Raw genomic sequence first — 24953 nt, forward strand, 5'->3', positions numbered from 1 at the left:
TGAAAGCATTTATCCATCTAACTTTCATATTATCCTTAAATTTGAACCATCTTTTTAAAAATAAAAATAAAAATTAGTCCACCCTTTTCCAAAATTTAACCCGTTTTCCTGGGTCCTATCTAAGGGCATTTTAATAGTGTTTGTTTCATTAGAATGTGTATCATTTGTAAATTTTCTTTTTTGGTGGAGCAGCGGGAGTAATAGCTTTCTAAAAGATATCATATAGATAGTGCAGAATTTTAAGGAAACAAGTAATCATTTTGCATGTACCCTAACAATATGATTGATCTGGAATGACACAAACTTATCCTTGAGCTCCTTGGCCTCTTTACACAAGTCAGCCATATTCTGGTTTTTGGTTTTCCAAAGTCCCTGAATCTGTAAATAAGGAGGTCTCGTAAAAATGAATATTAAACAATCAACATATCAAAAGACAGAATAGAAACAAGGAAAGCCAGTGGGTGAGAGGTAAAGCAATGAAGTAAAACATGTAATTTGCTATCAGAACATCTAAGGCTATACAGTAGCCTTGGTATCATGGAAGCATCCACACAATGACCAATCCCACAGCTCTTGAAAACCTCTGATATCACATCAGAATAGTGTAGACTAGGTAGACCAATGGATTAAAATAAGATAAATACAACAACAATCACGTCACATTACTACCCTTGAGATGTATCTTCCTTATATTCAGTATATGCACATTAAATGCATTATATGGAAATTGTACATTCATATACAGGCAGCAGTTTTATTCAAGCCCAATATGAAGTGATGGACTTCTCACGAGGATGTAAATGATAAAATGAAAAGGAAGTAACGAAGTCACCCATAAAGTACACCAAAGGCATATAAAGGCACCAATAAGTTGTAAATAAGAGTTGGGTATTTGGGTGTGGTGCCACCAGGGGACTGGATGGTAGTAGCATTTCTTGTTATATGATTCCTGATTTGAACTGCTTCTTCACCTTTTGTTTTGTAATGCCGCCCCCCCCCCTCTTTTTTTTTTGTAATCACTATCTGCCTTCATTTTTACATGCTCTCTCTCTCTCTCTCCTTCTAATGGCAACATGTTCAAAATTGTAGATATAAGATATGTAGATAAAAGATGAAGAATATTAAAAAAGAAAAAGAAAAAAAAGAAGAAGACAAACCTGCATACAAACAAGTTTAGAGTCTCCCCGGACGCGAATGTGTTTATATCCTTTCTTAAGGGCATGCTTCAAACCTAAAATTACAGCTCGATATTCAGCAACATTATTTGTTGCAATGCCCACCCCTTCACTCAATCGGCAGACCTACCAAGCCTCGAGGTTAGAAAGAGCTACATTTCGCAAAAGGACACAGAAACCTAAAACCAACAGATATTTTTCAGTTAACTGCATACCATACTTCCATCTTCAGCACACAGCACAGCTCCTGCACCAGCTTGTCCAGGATTTCCTTTTGAAGCACCATCAAACTCCAGAGAACAGGAACTCTGAGCATAAAGATGGACGAGGCATATTATGGCACTGTTAGTTCACAGATAGTTCATTCAGCTCTATGCATTTTGGCTTGACAAAAGCCACAAGCCAACATAAATAAATATCAAGTTCATAAGCAGTGGAGCATTTATTCCATGCAGACACCTTGCTCATCTTTTCTTGGCATGTGTCTAGACACCAATTTGGACACTAATAAAGTGCAATCACTTCATTTTACTTCAATAAAGTGCTGAACAACAAGATTACTTATTTTTAAAAATGGGTAAATTACACTTGGCCTCCTCAAACTACTACTGCAACTACACCCTCCCCCCCAGCATAACAGAGACTTTGCTTCAGTTTTTTTTAATCATTATTTACTAGTACATTTTGGTAGTTTATAGGTCCGAGTTGCAATGAGTCATAATTTGAAAGTACAAGTGTAATTATCAAAAAAGAAAAAGAAAAAAGGGGGAATGGTAAGTGCAATTGGATTGGTAATTTGAGAGGGCGAAGTGCAATTTAAACAAAACCTTGTACTTCCATTACATATTTGTAACCACTAGAATGAAAGGAATACGCTCAAAGAACTAATGGAATGGATACAAAATTAACACATGTTATATGAATGCAAGTGAATTCACGGGCATGGATACTTTTGAGATTAAATGCACAATCATGTATGCACATAAATAATTAAATAGTAGTATTGGTTGTGGTCTTAGTACATGAGCAGTAGATATCAGGTCAGCAGCTTACACAACTGGAAGAAATTGTATGACTTTCATTGCAACTATCTGATTTGAAATGTTTCTTCTGAGGATTTGTCAAAAGAGAAGTTGATCCAGCCACCTGTGGAACAAAATCATACAAAGTGATTACTAACTACCACAACATAATCAAGTCATTCCATATTCTCTCAAAGATGCTATATGCAAAATAATAGCTTATAACAGTGCAATTTTATTATGGGGTATGCTATAATCTATGCGCCAATTTCTTTTAGTTCCAAAATTGTCTCTGATCAACTCTTATAAAAAAAAAAATTATAAAAAAAAAAAACTATGTCTTGGATAAACCAACTTTCTCCTATATAAACCATAGGTAATGTCTTTTAACTTACAATGTTATGTGAATGAAGAACTTCTTGTGATCTCTTTGGAGGAGAATCCTTGTTAGCTGCTTTTAGTTTAGAAGAAGCTGGTTGCTGAAAGAAAAATAATATGATCAATCATACAATCAATAACTGAAGAGAAATTTCTCTATAATATCAAAAAGCTGATTTTGTTAACCACTTTTATTCTACACCATGGCAGAAAGAAATTAGAAGAGTTCTGATAACATGATACACAGACACCCAAGTGGTTCAATGTTTTTTCCTTTCCTTATGCCCGCATGTCCCAGGGGCCTGGGGTATTACAGTTCCATATCAAACAAGAAAACAATACAATGGTCAACACTTCAAATTGGCCCTACAAGAAAATCAATAAAACATCATTTAATGTTGTTCCTTTGGCCAAAGACTATAATGTCTATAAATAGTTCAGAAACACAGTTTGTCGCAATGTAGAAGAACACTCAAAATTTTGATAAAAATGAGTGCATCTCCACAAAATTTCAAGCCAACAACATCAAGCCGTTTGACACTCATGAAGTGGACTTCAACCAGCAGAAGAGCCTTGGCAGACGCAGACCTACTAGTAAAAGAGACCAAAGAAAAAAAAAAAAAAAACCATAAATAATATTCTGAAACATTAAGGTGCTAAGTCAACAAACCTGATAAGGGCAAGCAACAAGTTCGCCTAACAGATCTTCTCTCACATCAACAGCACTGATAGAATAAGTAGCATTTTTAAGCCCATGTGAGGCAAAGTACTCCTCAGCCTCCTTAGGCAAACAATATCCTTTATACACACTTATTGAAGGATTGCACACCTATAAAGGAAAAGAAAGCTTATTTTCAAAGTCTGCAGCAACACAAATATGTGAGAATAAGGATTGTTTCATGCATCACTCTTAATGTTTTTTCCAATAGCTCAACCCGTCAAAAGAAGGAAATATCAAACTAAGTGACAATGAACTAGCTACAACAATGTTGTTATTGACAAAAACTGATATAACCATCCACAAAACACAGAATGGCTTTCAGTCATTCTTTATACCAAGGGTACAACCCAAAAGTCTCATAGCTGAGAAGTGAGAATCGCCTTACACAACCCAGCCTAGAGTTGAATTAACTTATTGAAACTTTATAACATAAACCATACTTGACCTGAAAATACAAAGAGAAACAGATGGGCGCTAGTACCAACCAGTGCAAACTAACCGTAATCTAACCCTTTTGAACAAGCAACCTAATTTACAGAATGACAGTTAAACAACGAAGCAAACGCATGCAAGAAGCCTCAGTATTAAACACAATGCAGACCACAACCAAGCAATGTAACAAATAAAACCCTTTCGGGAATCCATAGCAACAAACTGTAAATTTATTCAAACAAATAAAACCCAGATGACCAAATTCAACTGGGCACGTACAGAGCTGACTAAAAGATAAGAAAAACCTAGAAAGAAATTGACGCATCATACAGATTACAGAGCTGCTTCAAACAAAGATAAACTGAAAAGGAATTAGATCATAAGGTTGAAAAAGATTACGGAAGATCCAGCTTGATCTTGGCAATCCCTCAAACTCTTGTAAATGCCAATGATATCTCCCTTCCGTACAACGTAAAACGCGTCCTTCTCTTCCTCCATTTGTTGTCCGACTGACCAAAATCTTCACTGCAAAACGCAGAAGTAGCACCAAATATGAAGAAACCCCAATAAACATATAAAATTTCAATTTAGACAAACATTTTTATTTTCAATGATCCTTAGCTATATTCATGATGATCAATCAAGGTCACGAGAAAAAAAAACCCTGAATTTTTTAAGAACGAAACACGGAAGCTAGTGCGAGATCACAATCAGAGCAAAAGAAATTTAGTCGAAAATCAGCTCCGTACCTTAGCAGATAAAGGTCGTGTTTTCTAATAAGAGACAGACAGAGAGGGGTAGTCACTGGTCGTTTTTTGAAGTGTGGTATGGCAGACTGAGAGAGATGGCGAGGTTGGTGAAGAAATGGTTTCTGGGCTTGGCGGGAAAGCGAAGAGGCAAAAGCATGGTTCATGGGCCACTCACTCCAGAGTCCAGAGTCCATACGTTAAACTAGTCGGTTGGGTTGTGTCAACCATTTACTATGGTCAACAATTACCCGGATTCGGATTCATTAGTGTGACCTAATATAGATTTTTAATTATCACATTATTATGTGTATGCACTATAATGAGTATTTGATGCAATATCAATCATTTATTTGATTTGGATTCAATTTTAATTTCAATTGAAACTGAGCTCGTTGAGACTAAAACTTGTGTCTCATATGTTGGGATTAAGATATGTCCCATAACATATGAAACACATGTTTCAGTCTAGCAGAACAATTCTCAACTTCGAAAATGATCGGCAAGAAAAAGAATTAATAGAGAAAATTGGGGGAGAAGAAAGAAGGGGAATAAAATCAAAAAACCCAGAGGAATAGAATGTGAAAATTAACCAAATCCACATAGCAAGAAATAATTAAGCAAAGAACGAACTGATTCTTTTTTTTCTTTTGGGGGGTGAGGGACACCCAGGAAAAGCCCATAGGCCATAGCATTCCTTGATAGACATTTATACAAGGAACAAAAGATTAAATCCATCCCGTAGCAGCAGTCCTACATACATGTAAAAAAAATAAACAGATACACTATCCCACACCATTTGGCTGCAGGAACAGTCCTTCCAACTTTCTCCATTGGTTGCATCCTTTTACACAAATCTTCGTGTCTCCATAAGGTCTGCAGGTCACTGAAGTGCTTTTGGGTAAACTAGACATACATAATGTATACATTGTCATCCTGTAAGAATCCTGTTAACATTTACTAGCGAAGAAAGAAGCCATGATAACCATGATATGTGAGGAAGTCGATACAAATTAGCCTGTCAAGAAACTTCACTATAGTCTCACACAACCACAGAATGCACGACCATTGAGAAGATTATAGCAGCAACTGCTAGAAACATTCTTGCAACAGAAGATTCTATCTCAACATTGTGGTATTCCCAGTCTCCATCAAAGATCTCTGTTAGCAGACACTACCTTCAGTAACATGGCGAGATCATATGATTTGAAGTCTTTACCATAACACAGACTCAGATCCAGGGGTGTTCTTCCATCCTGAAAGCAGTAAAACCCACCAAGTTAATTGCACCTTCACTGAAAGCAAACAAGAAAAACTCTTTGCTTATCAATTTTCATGCATCACCAAAAATTAGCTTTATACGAGAAAAAGTAGATGAAAGTATCATAAACTAACTAAGCATGACAATGCAATAGAAAAGAATAGGAAACAGAGACATGCAGAACTTGCACGTGTGATTACATAGTTAACTTCTTCTTTTTTCTATTTGCCAAAATTTAATCACAAAACTCCCATGAACAGATATGACTAGACTCTCTGATATCAGTCAATGAAAACCTGAAACAAAAAAAAAAACAAAAAAAAGAGGCTAGAACTGAATTATTACAATTTTCTGGGGATATGTATGGTTCTAGAAAGTTACCTTATTTCTTCTGTGTGTATCTGCGCCATTGACTAACAAAATTTTTGCAATATATCGATTTCTGCTTTGGATGGCAATGTGTAATGGAGTCCACCCCTCCTGAAAGAACTCATAAACATGCTATGAGACAAGCATCAACAGGATACGGTAATTAAGGAAATTTAAAAACTTTACCCACATTATCTGCAGCATTTACATCAACCTTGTATTTTATCAATAACTTCACAGTTTGCATGGCACCAACTTGAACCGCATAATGAAGTGGAGTAGCACCATCCTGACATGAGGATAAAGATATAAACCCACAGATCCTTGGTATTTGTTGTTGATTTATGAAAATGAAAATCTTATCCTCACCCGGTCTTTGACATGAGGGCTTGCACCTTTTCTTAGAAGATGACTTATTACAGCCTCCTTTTTGCCTATAATTGCCTGATGGAGAGCAGTGAGACCATCCTGTTTTGCCAAATTATATAAGATTTGTTAGTCCAGAAGAAAGATGCTATCAACTTGGACATAAATGTGGGACTAATATATGAATAGACCTCACCTGATCAAGAATATCAATACCGAGCCCATTTTCTAGTAGCTTATCCATGAAAGATATTTGCCCTGATAGCGCAAGAGTATGGAGTGGGCTCCATTTTGCCTGAATGATTGGGGTAGAAAAATTACAAAGATGGAAAAGTTATAAACCCTCAGTTAGCAAGAAACTGCACATATAATTTCTGTTTCAAGAATAAAATTCTATAGCAAGTAGTACGTGCTTCCCAACAGTTTCTTGTAATAACTAAACTAGGAGATATTTAACCAGCAGGAGAAACTACTAATTCTACTAAAACTATATAAAGAGAAGAAGAAAAGGAAGCTAATCAATATTTTCAATACTTACAGATGAGATTTTTCCCAGGTTAGGTGTCACATTCTGTTGCAAAATTGCTCTTTCTTCTGGGCCCAAAAGCTGTTCAACCTCTGCAGTAATAAGCAAAGCTGATAACAGTTGCTTGACAATTACATAGGAGCTGAGAGAATGCAAACCCATAGATGTGTATAAATATGATGTAATTAGATAACAAGGGATAAGCTAGAATGCACCAAAAAACTTGAGACACCCACACGATGGAAACGAATTTAGATGAAAGTCTTAAATTTTAATTGATGCAGGATGGCAGCACAAACTAGGGTCGAATGCAACCTCAAAATCCAACCAAAATGATATTGCTTGGTTGGTTTAATTCAGCTTTTAGATGAGCTTGGTCCTCTCCTGAACTGCAAAGGCTAAATGGAACTTTGCCAGTTTGTTACTAAATTAAGGGACACCCTGTACTAAATTATGCACAAGAAGTTTTGGTTCTTTTCAGAGTCACCTATACATTCCTAGTCGATATGCAACAAGAGACCAGAATCATTGAGAGCAGGGAATATTGTCTTTGTCATCATCATTAGCAGAAAAAAAGAATTTTCTTTCCCACCATCCTCTAATGCTTTTCCGGCCATGGTTTAGGGAACAAAGGTGAATCTAGTATTATGAAACATCACTTACTATATGTCTGAAATGGAGAGTATAAAGTTCTTGGCTTGGGTAATTGCATTCAAACATGGATTAGTCAGATCCTTGGCTATCAAGTACTTTTTTTTTTTTTTTGACATGTCCACACAAGAGGAGGAGGATTATTCAAACTAATGACCTCCACTTCATTAGGCGTAGAACAATCAATCCTAACTATTAGTTTACAATAGAAACAGATCACCTAATGTTTTGAGCTAACTTGGTTTATGCTATACTTCACAAAACTTACAAAGATAAAGACTAATTATTTCCATGTCGTTTATTCCCAGGAGATAAGGTTATAAAGTTCTAGAGATTTCAAGCTTCTTTCTACTTCAAATCATTCACTCTCATTGAAAACAACAGTACCAACGGAAGCAGAAAACAGATTTAGATACAGAGGAGAATAAAGGGTTATAGCAAAGTAATAACCTTTGACAAGATCCTCCTCATACTTATTTGTTGTGGGGTTATCAACACTAGTTGTAGCTGAAGCATCTCTTTCTTCCTCCCAGTCACTCTCATAATCCAAGTCATTTTCTTCCACTTCCTCATCTTCTTCGTCATAATCACTACCACTGCCGTCATCAGGATCTTCCCAAGTACCCGGTCGAGTTTGTAATGTAGAAACTCGGTTTGACTCAACCACAAAAGTCCTCAGTCTTGAGTGGTTCTCAGGAACAAACAAATAAAACCTTCCTCTTCTTGGACTACATACTTTCAAGAAATTGGCTCTGCAGCTGGAACAAGGAGCAGCTGCAGCAGTAACAACAGCAGAAAGTGGAACAAGTTGATTCGACGAAAAGGTTGCCGTGGCCCAAGACACCATTTTCTACGTCTCTTTAGCTGTCAAAATGGATATAAAATTGAATGAGTTATAATCGAATCTGTCACTTCAAGAATTAGCATGCGCCTACTGCACCAAGCATAAATGTCTACGCGTGCTATGTGCAGGGGTAACCCACTTAATACGCAACAGAGTAGCATTTTCCTTAACACGGATGGTAAGGTGACTAAGGTCTACGAAGCAGTGCAGGTGTCAGTAACTGTAAGGCATTTCCACAAACGTCTGTTGTGCAATGAATAACGTGCAAATATTTAACACCAGAAGAACTTTAAAATTAATTGAAAATCGAAATGAACCAAATTCTAGGAAACCCAATAATTGGAATTAGCTATAGAAGACCCTGAAAAGGAAGAACGAAGAGAGAAGTGCCAGACCTGAAACAGAGAAGGCAGGAGGACTCTTAGCTCTGGCGGGACTGCTTTGAGCTAAAAAGTAGAAAAGAGATTTCTAAACCGCGATTTTGTGTTATCACCAAAGCGCTACCCAAAGCGACGGTTTTATTTCTTTATTTCTCTCGCTCATTTGAGAAGTGAAAAAACGATTGAAGGATGTACCTGGCGTCGCCCGGGTTCGAACCGGAGACCTTCAGTGTGTTAGACTGACGTGATAACCAACTACACCACGACACCTCTTTGCTATTTTGAACGTTATTTTAATTTCTAACTATATTCTCATGTAAGCTAAAAATTGTGAACGAATATGATATAGCAAAATCTTCATCATATCATTTTAAAATATTTTTTGAGATTTGAAAAGGTCTAATTGATAGAATATTTTAAAAATTTTAAGGAATATTAATCCCTCCTTATTTCAAACAAAAAATAAATCAATCTTTAGTGTTACATGCAATATTGTGACTAAATATTTTAATAATCTCTTTTTGCAAATACAATGAATTCATTATTGAATTTGTAGACTTATGTGAGTTCTACACAAATTCAACCGTAAATTCACTCATTCACTACATGAACTCATAGAGATAGGTGAAAGTTATGATATATAATCAATTTTATAATTTCTCTTTATATTTAGATTTTTTTTTTAATTGAAAAAGATTGGAGGGAGAGGCCAATTGTAGCTATCCTACTTGAACGTTACCATAGTAGCACCAACCTGCAGGGCGCCACTCAGGACGGATTTAGACGGTGGGAACCGCAAGCGTTTCCTCAAGACCAACCGAGCTATAACTTAATACCCACCCGACAAGAGCATCAATGTGACTCAAGGTGACTAACACTAATAGGCTGAAGGATTTTCATTGCAGGAGTTGAACCTAGGCCCTAGTGCATGCCCAACCTCATGGAAATTTCCTTGAGACCATTAAACTACCACCCTTAGTGGTTTCTTTATATTTAGTTTAAAACAAGGAGGCCGGGAATTAAGATTTCTTAAAAGCAACAAAGTAAATATATAAGTTAAAATATCGATCGATCTACTCATGGCATTGGATTTACGAAGATTAGAGAATAAAAAGATTGGATATTATTGGTGCATGTTGAAACACTTGGAAAGAAGAAATACAATTACATTATTTAAAAAGAATATTTCTCGAATTGAAAAGCAACAGAATTAAAGAAATTTTCGATCCCATGAACAATTACATTCCGATCACTGTAAATATTCCAATCCATGATTCTCCGGCCGTTGATGGAATAGCCGCCTCTCGGATGATCAGTTACAGTAAGATTGTACGCTGAAAGACACGTCATTAGCTCAGAACCGCCGGAGAGACGACCCGAATCAAAATCCTCTTCGACAACCTTCGATGTTACAACGTGGTACTCAAGTGGGCCCCTGTTCCGGCCGGCGAAGCGGAACGCTTCATTCTCAGCAGGAAGAAATATGGTGATGGGAAGTTTGTTTTGCATGTTCATGCACGGTATTATACGGTGGAGATTGTTCTTGAGTAATATTGACACCAACTTGTAACGCCCTGTATCCCATAGAGCTTTTATGATCTCGTCAGCTTCTGCTGGAGAAGGCCATTGCAGATATGGTGAGCTTTCTTCTGAAGAAGGCCATTGCAGATATGGTGAGCTTTGGAGCAAGAGTAAGAGAGGGAGGAGTAAGAGGAGGAAATGAAGATAAAACTTGGGAGGAGAAGCCATGTGAGAGGGAGAGAGGAAAAGTGAAGAGAATTTTATTGAAATGCATTGAGAATAAATAACCATTTTCTAGATGGAACATAATCGATCCCAGTTCAATTCAAATGAACGGGATAATATCCAGTTAATTATAATGAAATTGTACTTTTGTCTTTCTGTTTTTTTAGGAGACAAAATTACTCTTCATTATAACTAACATGATATTCTCTCGTTCAAATGAAATAGAGAAAATCCTAACTGGATCTTATCTGGATAAGCCAAAAGAGATTAATTGTTATTATCTAGGAAAAAAAAAAGTTTTGTAATCCATTTTTATTATGAATCAAAAATTAAATGTTTTAGGATTTCTTCCGTCAGAAAACAGATTAGATGTCCTCAAAAGGGTATCAATCAAACAATGTTTTGAATTTCTTGGATCTTTTCGTAGTAATAATTCATTTATTTTGTGGTTCATTTTTCTATTTTTTCAATTTTCAAAATTATCATTGGATATGTGGACCTATGTATGGGATCCATATGAATCTCACATATCCAATGATAATTTTAAAAATTGAGAGAAAAGGACGTGAAAAAATGTATAGCACATCTCTTTTGATAAAATAGTTTTTGTTAAGTAGAGTCGAGTAGTATATATAACACCAAAATTACTCAAAATCAATCTTATTCCCCTCTCTTGAATTCCCAATCATCAGAAATCATATGTGGGCCGCTTTAACTCGAGAAAAAATAGTCAGTTTTTTTATTCCAAGTCATATTAAAACCTCCAACATTTTCAATGTATGCTACTTGATTTCATACCATGGAGATTCTAACTCGACAGCGAGTTCTCCCTTACCTAAGGGGATTGATGGAAAGCATATGGAAGAGGACTTTATACAAACACTTGACCACCTGGAAAAAACCACTAAAAAGTCTAAAAGGAAGCCTAGCCGTCTATAGGTTTAATTATATTACCAATTTTGGTTGATTGTAGTTACTGTGTTTGTGTCTTGAACTTAAGTATTTTCTTATCTTAAGCCTTTTAATTTTTATGTTATAAGCCATGTGACCATTAATAAGCCATATGACTTTTTAGTTTGGCATGTGACCGCTGCATAATAGATTTAGAACCATTAGATTAGATTTGAATTAATGGTTGGGATCGTGTCTTAATTAGGGCATAACACCAGCTTCTTTTTTTTTTTTTTTTTTTCCAAAGAGTTGAATGGACTTCTAACCAACTTTTGTGACTTTTCTTACCCTTTGGCTTAGGGACTGAGTTTGTCTTTTGGGTGTTCTTTTTGATTCTGTACTAGTTCTCTGATTTCCCTTCTTAAATACTCTGTTTCTCTCATTCATATCTGGAATTGCATTAAACAAACAAGGATCATATATCAATTGAAAGTAACATGACCATGTTTTGAACTACTTGTTTTTGTATTAACAAGGTCGTTCTCATTATTCAAACATCCACAACATTTGATTTTACAATGAACCGAATTTGACATGTTATCTCTTTATCTAATGATCCCAATACCAATTGTTTCTAATATATGCAGCTCCAGCTCAAGGTTAAATGCAAATGCTTGTAAAGCATACACATTTGAATTTCCATTTTTAGCTCTTTAATTCCACTATATATCCCAAAAAAATATAAGCTCAAACAATAATACACTTTGTCTACTCCATTTTAGCTCATCTGCTCACCAATTAAATCCAAGCCTACGGCCAGGAAAGACAACCCTTGGAACAGCAAGAAATAGAAATGAACTCCATGTGCAGACAAGAGGCTTCTGGCTGATGCAGTGAGTAGAAGAAAAGCAAGCGCAAGTTCCTTCCTGTAGAGCTTATTTCTCTTCTTCAAAGAAGGGAGTTTCTGATCCTTAAGTTTACCCAACAATTCTAAACCAGACTCAGAATGCCTCCTAAGGATCTTCTCTTCACTAGAAGACTTTGATTCCCTCTCTGCAAAAGCCAACAAGTCTGATTCTGATGATCTGCCTGTCTTCTTGGTTACCACCCACTCATAAGCACTTCCCAGCTGAAACAGCCCAGAGACCATGGCATTGAATTTTGTAACAGACATTGTGTTCTCAAACAGTAGGTATGGAACCAAGAAAGGGAAGGATTTGGGTGAAGGGAGAATGTTCAAAAAGGACATGAAAATGGGGACATAGCAAATCACCCAAAGAGGTAGCTCTGCCTCAGGTATGAACATGGTCAATGGAAGTATGATACAAAACAATGTGAATGAGTAGAAGGGAAGTATAAGTTTCCTTAGCAGAAAGAAAAGAAATATCAGGTTGGCCTTCTTCCAAATAGATATCTGCACAAACAAACATAAATCCAAGATTAAAAAAGTTCTTCAGAATTTTAAGGTAAAAAGAATCGAAATTTTTAGGAATTTTGAGGAAACCTTGGAAGTTATGATAGCAGGAAGGCACAACCGGAAGAGCTGCATTGGACCTGAATGCCAACGGTGCTGTTGCTTCTTATAAGTTTCATAAGACTCCGGCAACTCACAAAGAACTTTGACATCATTGAGGAAGATGAAATCCCATCCATTCAAGTGAGCTCGAACTGCAATATCCATGTCCTCGACTGTGGTTCTCTCAAGCCAGCCTCCTGAATCCTCCAAAGCCTTGATTCTCCAAACACCGGCCGTTCCATTGAATCCAAAGAAATTGAGAAAAACGCCATTCACTTGCTGCTCCACCTCAAAATGGAAGCAGAGGTTTACGTTTTGGAGCCTTGTAAGCAAATTCTCATCCTTGTTCACAAATGACCAGCGAGCCTGGACAAGACCCAATTGGGGTTTTCCCTGTACAAATCAAAAAACATCCTTAATTAAGATGACTATTGTTTGATTGAGAGTACCAAAAGGAAATTAATTTTCCTGTTCTTATTTGGGTTATATTACCTTGAAGTGAGGAATGGTCAGTTTAAGGAAATCAGGATTTGGCTGGAAATCTGCATCAAATATTGTAACAAATTCATAATCTTTGACATAGTCACACGACATTGCTGATTTTAGATTCCCGGCTTTGTACCCAGTTCTGATTAGTCGATGCCTGTAGATTATGTTGATTCCTTTCTCGTGCCATGAGGAGACTTCATCTTTGATCAGAAGCTGTAGATTTCCATCATCTGAATCGTCCAGGACTTGGATTAAAATTCGGTCCCTTGGCCAATCAAGCTCACAGACAGCAGCAATTGATTGCGCATACACCTTAAATCAAACATAATATTTCAGCACCAGACCAAAAAACAGAGTTGTAACAAGCAATAAAGCATTGACAAAGAATTGATTAGAGAAAACAAGAAATGTTCTCTTCTCTTACCTCTCTCTCATTGCACATGGGAATCTGAACAAGAACCATTGGGAAAGTTGAAGAATCCTCAATGTCATAAGCTTCTCCTTCTATTGTGGGTTTCAACTTCTTGAACTTGATCCAGAAACACCCAAGACAGAGAAGTAGCCGATCGAGTGATTGAATCAAGAAAAGCACGACGCAGAATTTTGAAAGCAGCATCACAAACGGAGAAATATAGTCAACTCTAAAAGACAGCCAAGCCATATAGGACGATTGCACGAGGCCGTGAACCTCCCAAGGCTGAATCATTTGCAAATTCCATTTCATGAAATGAGCAACGACTTCTAACACCAAAGCTAGAATTGAAATAACTAAAAAAACTTTGATAAATCTATACAACCTTCCTCTGCTTCTTGGGTCTTCTTCACTTACATCAGACAAGGAAATGCGTTTCTTAACTGAAACAAACATGGTCCTGAAAGCCATGGCCAGCCATGAAAGACTGGTCAGAACTCTGTAAGCTTTGAGAAGAAGAACCCATGTAAATTGCTTGGGACTTACAGCCTTCTGCTTATCCGGAAACAAAAATGAATCCGAACCATTAACTTCCAGTAAAGAGAAGTTGTCAGTCTTCTCAATTGTGACCACAACAGAGTTTGATGCCATTTCCTTCCCCGGAACTCAACCTCAAAGGAAAGAAAGTGGAAAACGAATCACTTCCCAGAGCAAGATTTCGGAAAAGAAGAAATGGGATGAACCGGGAATTCAGTTAGGAGAAGGAAACCTCGAAAATGGTCAATTTTATATGGTTTCCTCTGAAATCTGGATCCTTGAAATCAGAGTGGAAACAGAATCCCAAGTTTCAGATCGAGTTGAAAATGAAGGTTGACAATTGATCTTTCATGTCAAAGCAGAAAATGTACTCGGTCTCATTGGCATCAGCTGTGAACTACTAATAAAGAAGTTATTTTTCTATATGGTAAGAACTGGAAGAGCCAGCTCTATTATATAATTCTGAAACCGACAAATGAGGTGACGAAGTACCATCAAGACGAATCAACCGGCAATGGCATCTGTGTTTGATTGGTTGAAACATCCTACGAGTAAAAAAAAAAATAGTGATAACAAGTTACAAGTTAGAACCAACCAAATGCTTTAACATACGCAAGCTCAGAATATCCAGCTTGGGCTAGCCTGGTAAAGAAGTCAAGAACTTTTTGGGGGTGACAACTAAATACAGCCAAGCTGCACAAAAAAGTTGTTCCTGTCTGCTGATTTGGATTTTGGACACCATTTTATACTGCAGAAGCTTCCTTCTTGTTTCACCACTTTCAAAGAAGCTTCTCAATTCCTTGTTTGGGTTTTGATTATATTATTTTATTTACCGCCACCCATGTTTACGCGCAGTAAGAAATCAAATTTACTCTCTTTATAATATTTATTATTAGTTTGGTTGATAATTAAGTACTATACCATCTATACTTTGTTATGACTTATGATTGCATTTGTATACCATGTGCACTTTAATTATCATTAATTTCATTTTGAAAACTAATTAATCTTAATTTAATTAATCTGAATCTTTAGAGAAAAAAAGAAGAAGCGTGAATATTCGGTTTTTAAGATATAAAAAGTAAATTAAACAACTTGTTGGTCAATTTCCGGGTATCTACTAAACAGGATTTTTTATTTTTTATTTTTTTAACGATGATTTTTTCCCCTGATACAGAGAAACGTGTAACAGTTAGCAGTGCATGAACTGGAAAGAATATTACAAGTAATTATTATATATATATATATAAATATATATATATATATATATATATCAAGTAATTAATGTTAAAATCTATAATTAAATGTGAAGTCAAAGTAAGCACATGCTACTGGACTATGTTTGGAGCAAAAATACAAAATCAATTATTGTGATTTGCATCTTCATAGAATCATTTCCAGTTGTTTGAATTTTATAGAAGAGATCCATATGGTTTGCTTTTCTATAAAAATGGTTCTTCCATAAGTAAACCAAGAGACTGATTTTGTATTTTGTTTCTTGTATAATTCGAGTTATCTTGTGATTTTATTTACAAATTTAAAGAAATTTATCTCAAGTATATATATAGAGAGAGAGAGAGAGAGAGAATCCCTTACAATTAGGGTCTTCAAATTTGATTGAAATTCTGATAGTTTATATAGAGTGGTGGTGGTGATACTCACTTGTATGAGACAAGTAGCCCTTATACCTTGCATTGCCTAGGACAAGTGGGTCCTATAGTCCCTTTTTTTGTGGGGTATCCGAATTTGAGTGAAATTTGGACACCCAAATTATAGAGGATCTCATTAAATAAAGGGGGTGATTTTTATTATCCTCTAAACTGTAATGTTACTTTTAAAATTACTGCTATTTTAAAAGTCAATAATAATAATCTAAAATTCAACGATAATTTTAAAAATTACATCACAGTTAAGAGGATACCAGAAAAATACTAGAAAAACACTTATCATTTTTCTTAAATAAATCAGCATACGCAAATTTTTGAAAAGAAAAAAAAAAAAAATAGGGCAATTCAATTGTAAGGGACATCACAAAATTTATTCCAAATAAAGCTTGAACTATTTATAAATATATGTAGTGATTTGGTTGTAGCCTTCAACTGAGCACAGTAATAGTAAAAAAAAAAAAAAAAGAGTACAGTAATAGTTGCTTTCATTATTGAAATAAACAATGTCGCTTTTATTTAGTAAAAAGCAGGAGAAACTGTCCACTGTCCGGCTCCACATGCACTATTATGGTATATTCCTCAGCTCATGAAGATAGTGAGATAGAGAATAGTTTAATTTGTCACCTACACGTAGAAGAATGGTTTTTTTTTTTTTTTTTTGGTAAGAGGTCAATTTGTTAATTAAGAGGAAAAGATTTGAGGCAACATCATATCAAGATCATAGGAAAATCTAATCAAAGTGTCAGAGAGCATGCACGTGTCAAAATGGAATCCCTTTATTTTTTTTTTATTTATGTTATTTTTTTGAAGAAATCAGGAATAAATAAATAAGCTCATATTATAAAAAAGACAGTATTTATTGCTGCGGGGTCTCCAGCCCGCTGCCTTGGGAGCCCATGTGATCAGTCTTTAATGAAAGTTCATTTCATTTACATTAATTATCTCAACTTTAAAATAGTTAGTTAATATCAATTTTAAACTTCATATATATATATAATAGCTTTTTTTTTAAGTAGTTAAATAATAGCTGTTGGTCTTACACGAGGAGGAGCTAGCTACCGTCCTTTGACCATATGCACAAATCAAGGTATCAATTGTGCCGCGTTTGTTGATTAGAGAATACCCTTTCCCATAACCGCTAATCAAGGAACTCGATCCATTTCAATTCCTACTATTTTTCTCTGCTTTCCGTCTTAATTAACAACACTTTAATTAGTTACTATAGGGGACAAAAGAAATCAATTTTTGTTCATAAAGGTCATAGAATTTTGAATGGAGTATTGTTGGAGAGGATAATATCACAGTACTTTTCCCTTGCAGATCGATGAGGACGTACACTTTCTCTAATAAATTACTGTGGAGAAACAAATGGGGCAGCTTGTTTCATGTGTGGTCTGATGGGTATGCATCCCAGCAACCAAGCAGTGGGAAGTAGCATGAGGATCACATTAACATGGGAGATTAATTATTTCATCTCAAATGGATTTGTCTTGGTTGTTGTTGTTCTTTGTCACGGCCACATGGGAGGTCAGGCCACTCTCGCATGTGATCAGCTATGTACCCTGGCCATGGCAGCCTGTGCACATCAATTAATTAATATATACTTTCCCTTCACCATTGCTATTTGTGTACCATTTATATGTATTGTATATATATGTTATATGTAGTCATCACATATTAAAAGATGTGGGGCTTTTAATGTTTACTTTCATTCTATAAAGTTAAACCCTCCTGAAATGAATTTGAATGCCTATTTATTTACATTTGTGTGGCATGCCATGGCATGTAATCATTGATCTACGTACTGCATCCAGGTGCCGACAAAGTCTGGCATAAGCAGCACATGAATGAAGCTCCAAATCCCATGCTAACAGCTTGGTGCAAGCTTGCTGTTTTGGCAATGCCTAATTGTGGCCTACCAGTTTTGGCAATGCCCTCTCCATCACCACTAAAAACAGCTTCATATATGAGCTCATACTTAAAAGCAACATCAGCTTTTGCCAAACTAATCTCTATCTTCGTGCATGGGCACATTGGATTGGTTGAGAGATTTCCCATTGGGGGTATTGTGGCCTACCAGCTTTGGCAAGTTAGGTAAAAACAACTAGAAATGTTATTTTGCATTCTTAATTTTTTTTTTAGTGTACTCAATTGACGTCTCATGCTTAATTTTTTTTTTTTTTTTTAGTGTATTCTAGGGTCACATAGTGTGAAGATGTAGTAAAACATCTAAAGTGTGTGGTTTATAAAGACATTTATGGGTGTTAATTGCTAAGTCTCACATTGTTTACTTAATTATCGTGCGAAACAAAGTTTTATAAGTAATTTTTGGGAAACTTCATATATATTAACTAGTCATTTTAAAGTAATAATGCAAATGTGGCTAGCACTTTACAAATATATGATGAGATGATAGTGCAGATGTGACCAACACTTTCTCTACAAGTTATGATACTTCCTAGATCCATAACACCCCTTATCGGAGGGATCTTGTAATAAGTTTGTCCTAGTTTCTTATTCCCAAGGACCCAAGATCCAAGGGAGGCTTTCTTAATTAATTAATTAACTTACTAAAAAACATCCAAGGCATTATTTTTGTATTGGGAAAATCTATACTAAATATCAATGTTAATTAACAAGGGTCCCTCAATGGACCTCACCCTTTTAAATAGAATCATCCAACCAACAAATCTTGATCCTGAGATCGATCAAGAAGGAAGCTGTAGATAAGTGATCCAGATTACAAACCCAGTCACGTCGATTTGAAAGCTACACTACAAACATTCAAATCTCCAGATTTACATCCATATTGGGCCACACACAGTGGCCCTTGATGCATAGCATGTATCATGGTATTATCTGTGTCATGCACTGCCGACACAAAGTAAATATGCTACATATATGCATGCATGTCACAACTCAAAAAACTAACATTTTCAGTAGTATAATAAGAGAAGATAAATACCCACATCCACATGGCCGGGTCACAAAAGGTTGCAATTGGCAGACATAAAATGGGAGTGGCCACTGTGTCTAAGAAAGAAGAATGTGGGAGTGTCTGAGATGTTAGACGGGAGTCTAAAGCTTGTCTGTTGGGTGGGATGTCCATTTCTGAATCAAGATTGGACTGTGGCTTCGATATAAATAGACCATATATGATGATACAACCTTAGTTAATTAGCTGCCACCTTGCCTAGCCTGTATAGCTGGGTAATATGGTCGGGAATTGTCAATTGTTAATTATCAAGAACTGCACACGCCATCACACTATCAATATTTCAGGGGAGACTTCCAAAAACCTTCCAATCACTGGGTCTTTTGGTATTGCTCATTAGGTGTAACGTTACACCTAATTAACTTGCTGTCCCAATTGCAACCTTAAACTTCTGGGAAAACATACTGTTGGATGTAGGATCTATTGTGACTTTAAACCACCTTTTAGGGAGGAGATCAGAAAGAGCGGAAAAAAGGATTAGAAGGATTCACTGTTGAAATTCGTTGACACTACTACACACCCAATTGATAGTGAAGTATGTTGAATGGAAATTTAGGCAGAGTTTTGCTAAGAATTAAATTGAATTTGTAAAGGTTCAGATTGAATATTTGCAAGGTTTACCTCGCTTTCTTATATAAGCCAATGCTTATGCTCTCTCTTAGGGTTTTAAGGGCTGAAGAAGTTATTACTAATGTTGAGATTTTTTCCCTTGGTTTGTTGAGAATGGCGTATGGCATGGACATCCAGTTAGCTGAACTAACAAGGGAGAATAGGTGGCTAAGTGATATCTTTTTAGCGAAGGTGCACTCGAATTCTGGCAATTAGCCAAGTTGTGGGTCATCGAGTCCCTAGTGCAGGGCCGACCGATATATTTTGGGGCCTTAGACAAAACTTTTAAGTGAGACCTTATTTTTTTAATATATATTAAATAATATTTATTTTAATAAAATTTTATAAGCGATACATGCATTTAGAAAAGAATCAAGTCTTTTTATATAATTTAATATGTCAATTGGAACACTTTCTTCTATAAAATTTCTTTTAAAACTTTTAATTCTGAAAATAATTCTAAACCATCAATATCATAATAGATATCATGTTTTAGGAAACTTTTTAGATTAAGACATTTGTTTTGCAAACTATCATAGTCTAGTGATTTTAATTTCTTAAAATTAAATAAAAAACCAAAAATGTTTTCGTTGTTCTTAATTGTAAAAATATTTTCAAAAATCAAATAAAAAATAATAATGAAAGTGATTGATTGACTTTTTGGTAACTAACATTTTTTTTTTTTCGTTGATCATATATATGGAATGATTTTAATAACTTAAACACTGATTAGCTTGCAAATAGCAAAATTATGGAGAATAAAAGAAAATTTCAAATTTGAATAAGTCTTGAAAAGAGATATAGAGAGAAAAATGGAAACTTATAAATAGAGGAGTTTGTAATTGAATAAAATATTTTAGAAACTTTTCATCTTCTAGCATTTATTTATATGTTTTTCCCATTTGATTTTAGGGTTGAATATTTGATTATGATTTGATTCTCTTATTTATTGTTATCCATTTTTTAAGCCTTATTTATTTCGGAATGTTGGAGAATCAAATGATATTAATGCATTTTTTTTAAATTAAGTAGGGGGCCTTAATTAAAGCATATATATTGATGGCAAATATATATTTAATTTTTTTTATGGAAATTGTTTTATTAGGATTCATTAATTGGTGCCTTGGAAGAGTATTTTTCTCTTTTCACTTTTTTAGAGGACAAAAATAGCCCTAAAATATAACTAATTGGATATTATCCAGTTCAAACTAAATTGAGAGGATCCTAATTCAAATTAAATTGGGGGGCCTTTTTTAAATTATTTATTTACCATGATTAGGGGGCTTTAATTAAAGAATATGGACGCTAATAATGGCTTAAAATTGTTTTATTGATTTAAAAATAATAATAATAATAATAATAATAATTAATTGAGGGCCTTATTAAATTGGGGGCCCTAGGCGACAGCCTAACTTGCTTAAGGGTTTGGCCGGCCCTGCGGCCTGATTAGACTTTGTGGATAGGCCTCTTAAAGACCCATAGGTATCTACGCCCTCGAGACACTAATCGAATTCCCCATAATATCATTGAATTATGATTGTTTTTAGTTTAAATGAACTGAATAATATTCAATTAATTATATTGGATAAGCATTTTTATTCTTTAAAAAATAAAAAGATAAAAATACCCATAAAATATAACTAACTAAATATTATATCAAGTTCAAATGATCCACTCCATATCACCAGACACCGAGGCTAACCCGCTTGATTATTCATATTTGGTGCGGGAGAAATTAATGCGTTGCTTTGTTGAACAAGGCCCAACTTTTATCGCCCAGAACAAATCCCGAGAAAGGTTGGGCCAGGCCGACCATCTTTTCACGTGGCGCTGGGGAAGATCTTGATTGGGCCAAACTTTCCACGGCAACAAACAATGACTTCTTGCTCCAAAAGATTATACCCGACCCATCTTTTCGTGTCAACAGCGGTTATTGCTGTAAAAACATTAGGCCTGGCTTGGCTTGGCTTTTTACAATTAACAGCTATAAACAAGTCGCCGTAAAAGAAAGGCGAAAACATTCAAATGGTAATTTCTTTGCTCACCAACAACCCCAGGTAGTGAAGGATCCTCTCACTTTGATTTGATTAAAACTAAGTTTAGGCAGCCAGGTGTACTAAATGCATAATTAATTTTATTATTAGAAAATAAAAGTTCAAATTAATTGCAAGTCAAATGGCCCAAGCAGGTTGCTACTGTTGAAAGAAAGACTCTTTAATCTTTATGCTTTGAGAGGGGGTTCAGGTCACATTCAGTGTAAAAGGTTTAAATATGAGTGATTGCAATCGTGTAAGCATCATTGATTTTAGGGTTTCAGATCTTTTGTTTGAAGCCTTGAAGGGGTTGTTTGAGTAGACTACTTTTTTAGCCTTTTTATTAAGTGTTTTGGAGTTTAATGAAAACTTGCATGACTGAGATATGGAAAGTGTTAAAGAATCAAACAAATAAACTTAATTTTTTTAAAAAAATTGACGTGGTAGATCGTGAGTGGCAGACAAGAGAGAAAAAATTGCATTTTTTTAATTTAAAAACCCTTATCACGTCAGTTTAATTTTTTTTTTTTTTTTGTCTCTCTAATACTTCTCCTGAGATATTGATGGATTATGATTTTTAGCAAATTTAGACATTAATTATAAGAGAGCTTGTATAGAACTCATATGTTCAGATAAATGGTTGAGTAACTCAAAACTTATATGAGATTTCAAACAATTACTACCTAAATTGCAATTTGCAAGATATTCCAACTTAATAATGATTGCAATATATGCAGAGCAAGAAAAGTAGAACAATTAACAAAGTAGGCACATGTTGGCAAGTACATTCATCATAGAAGCAATGAATCTTAATTACCCAAGTACAATTTTACCACTAAAAGCTAATGGTCTAATATAATTACCTTATTGGATATACTTTTTTACATTTTAGCGTTCATTTCAAGTAAATCTTCAGAATAATATACATTTTTCAATAAAAATATATGCGAGATTAATGACATAATACAACCAAGCATTTCTCATTAAATTAATATCTATTTGTAGAGAAAACAAAAATCAAAGAAAGAACAAAAACTTCTTTACTAATAATTGAAGTGGTAGGGCCAGGGTGTAGTGGACGGTAACGATGAAAGTTGGGGCATGAGATGATATGATACTTTTGAAAGTCCAAGTCTCACACTTGGAATGAAAAAGGAGGAATGTCGGTAATGACGTGAGCATCATTGAAAATGAGAGTTGGACAATTCCACTGCCAACTTTCCTAAGCCCAACGTGTATGCGTCCTCATATGGTTCAAAACACATGGAATACAAAGGTACTTTTCCATTAGTCTCCCATTTCATTGTTTAATAATAATCAAATAAATAATTTTTTTTTTTTTTTTTTTTTTTTAAAGAGAAATGATATATCATTCTTCTATCTTATTTTTCACCTATCTCCGTCTAATGGATGAGTGAATCCGCTATTATATTTGTGGGACTGAGTCCATAAATTCAGTAGTGAATTTGTTACAAGAATAGAGTTTATGCGAAACAATTATTAATATTATGATATATTAAAATATATGATACGGTAGAATATTTTATTATGTTTATTTTTATTTGATATTGTCTTTAATTATTTTCATGTAAGAGTCTTGATGACTAGTTTATATTATAATAAGAGCTGCTAACTCAGCCTTATAAAATATTGTAATAGTTTGTCTATTTAAAGGGCATTATGTTATGAATAATAAAGCAAGCAGAAAATTAATACAAACTTTGTGTTTGAAAATATTTTAGGTTCCCTTTAACGAATCTAAGAGTTTAGATTCCCTCAAAATCTAATATCTATCCCATTGCGTGTATGTAACATGTCTATTTTTTAAAAGTTTTACTTTCAAATCTCACGTTTTCAAACTGCAAATCCAAACATACCCAAATTCCCTAGATTGGAATTCTTGTTACTAGATCTCGAATTTTACGTAAATTTGGTAGCTTAAAAGAGAAAAAAAAAAAGAAAGAAAGTAGAATTCATCTTTCCGAACAAATAGGTTCCAAATTTTAAACTGTCCGAAGTAAGTGAGAATCACAGCTTGTCCTAATAACAAAAGGAATAGAGATTTTCGGTTGCCTCAAGCGTCAGACATTTGACATTTAAAAAAAATATATATATATTTTTTAAATTGAAAAAGAGAGATATTAAAGGAAAATTCAAATTTGAGATATTAATACTAATTTGAGGTATTAGCACCAAATTTAAGATGATAAAATCTCATTTAGGTGATACCATCCCTAAAGGGTTAACCTTCCACCTCTAAGTTTTAGTTTTAAATCCAAAAATAAGTTTTGAGGCATTAGAAACTAAATATTAACTTATAAAAATGTTATAAAAAAAATATATTTATTATTATTTTTTTAATATTTGTCCTATGGGCAGCCGCATGGCAGGACTCTAACAAGAGATCCTCGTCCGTGTTTGTGTGGGGAAGAACTACATGGGATTAAGACCCTTACAGGACTTTCGATGTAGGTAGACATGGTTGGCCCTCCATCTCATGGGTAAGTGGGAAAGTTAACGTCGTGGAAACCATTAAAGACCACACAATATCACAAAGTGCATTTCTCTCTCTCTCTCTCTATATATATTATGTATATTTTCCAAATTCGAAAGGATTGCGCCGAGAAATCAGGCTCATTTGTAAAGACCAGGCCAAAAATTCACATGCACTAAGTTGGCAGAAGAAGTGCCATCTGTTTGTATCACACGGCTGACGTTAATTTCTACAAATTAAAGAACCAACCATCTCACAGTTTTATTTATGTCTCATTTTAAAGAAAAAACAAAAAATAACACAGAGAGAGAGAGAGAGAGAGAGAGAGAGAGAGACAGGGGAGCATAATCTAATGAAGGAAGTGACAGATTCTTCTTCAAAGCTCGGCTTTCACTCTTTGAGTCTCCATTGGAAAATCTTTCACTTTAAAACCATTCTCTCTCTCATTGTCATTCAGAACCTGCACACGAAGAAAACATGTTTTTCCAATACAAACATCAGCATGGCAAGAGAGACAGATTCCTCAACATGGGAAAACTGGTACCTTTGATGTTCATAGCCACCATTTTCGGCCTCTTCCTCCTCTATTCTCCAAACCCTTTTACAATTATATCTAAACAAGGCCTCGATTCTGTCCCCGAAAAACAACAACCACCCAAACAAGGCCTTGATTCCTTCCAAATACAACCACCA

The 24953-nt window shown here is 35.0% G+C and overlaps 3 protein-coding genes and 1 non-coding gene across 4 annotated transcripts; all 4 read right to left on the minus strand.

The window, feature by feature from the left end:
- Window positions 1-240: 240 nt before the first annotated feature.
- On the minus strand, window positions 241-4601 carry LOC132182793 (uncharacterized). Its single transcript, XM_059596137.1, has 8 exons — window positions 4478-4601; window positions 4128-4253; window positions 3246-3404; window positions 2593-2676; window positions 2229-2321; window positions 1391-1483; window positions 1158-1301; window positions 241-378 (listed from the first exon to the last, which is right to left on the minus strand). Exons 2-8 carry the CDS (start codon window positions 4224-4226, stop codon window positions 256-258), a joined length of 795 nt encoding a protein of 264 aa, XP_059452120.1. The 5' UTR covers window positions 4227-4253; window positions 4478-4601; the 3' UTR covers window positions 241-255.
- Window positions 4602-5033: 432 nt separating this feature from the next.
- LOC132183220 (ankyrin repeat domain-containing protein EMB506, chloroplastic) lies at window positions 5034-9079 on the minus strand. The gene is made up of 8 exons (XM_059596620.1): window positions 8887-9079; window positions 8098-8511; window positions 7009-7088; window positions 6667-6765; window positions 6474-6572; window positions 6295-6393; window positions 6117-6215; window positions 5034-5730 (listed from the first exon to the last, which is right to left on the minus strand). The coding sequence occupies exons 2-8, from the start codon at window positions 8492-8494 to the stop codon at window positions 5626-5628; spliced, it is 978 nt and encodes a 325-aa protein (XP_059452603.1). The 5' UTR covers window positions 8495-8511; window positions 8887-9079; the 3' UTR covers window positions 5034-5625.
- Window positions 9068-9141, minus strand: TRNAV-AAC (transfer RNA valine (anticodon AAC)). Its single transcript has one exon. It is a non-coding gene; the product is annotated as a tRNA-Val (tRNA).
- A 3027-nt stretch (window positions 9142-12168) lies between these two features.
- Window positions 12169-14880, minus strand: LOC132181206 (xyloglucan glycosyltransferase 4). The gene is made up of 4 exons (XM_059594322.1): window positions 13938-14880; window positions 13517-13825; window positions 13013-13417; window positions 12169-12922 (listed from the first exon to the last, which is right to left on the minus strand). Exons 1-4 carry the CDS (start codon window positions 14574-14576, stop codon window positions 12287-12289), a joined length of 1989 nt encoding a protein of 662 aa, XP_059450305.1. The 5' UTR covers window positions 14577-14880; the 3' UTR covers window positions 12169-12286.
- Window positions 14881-24953: the final 10073 nt, after the last annotated feature.

This window comes from Corylus avellana, chromosome ca5, assembly GCF_901000735.1.
Source record: "Corylus avellana chromosome ca5, CavTom2PMs-1.0".
NCBI lineage: Eukaryota > Viridiplantae > Streptophyta > Magnoliopsida > Fagales > Betulaceae > Corylus > Corylus avellana.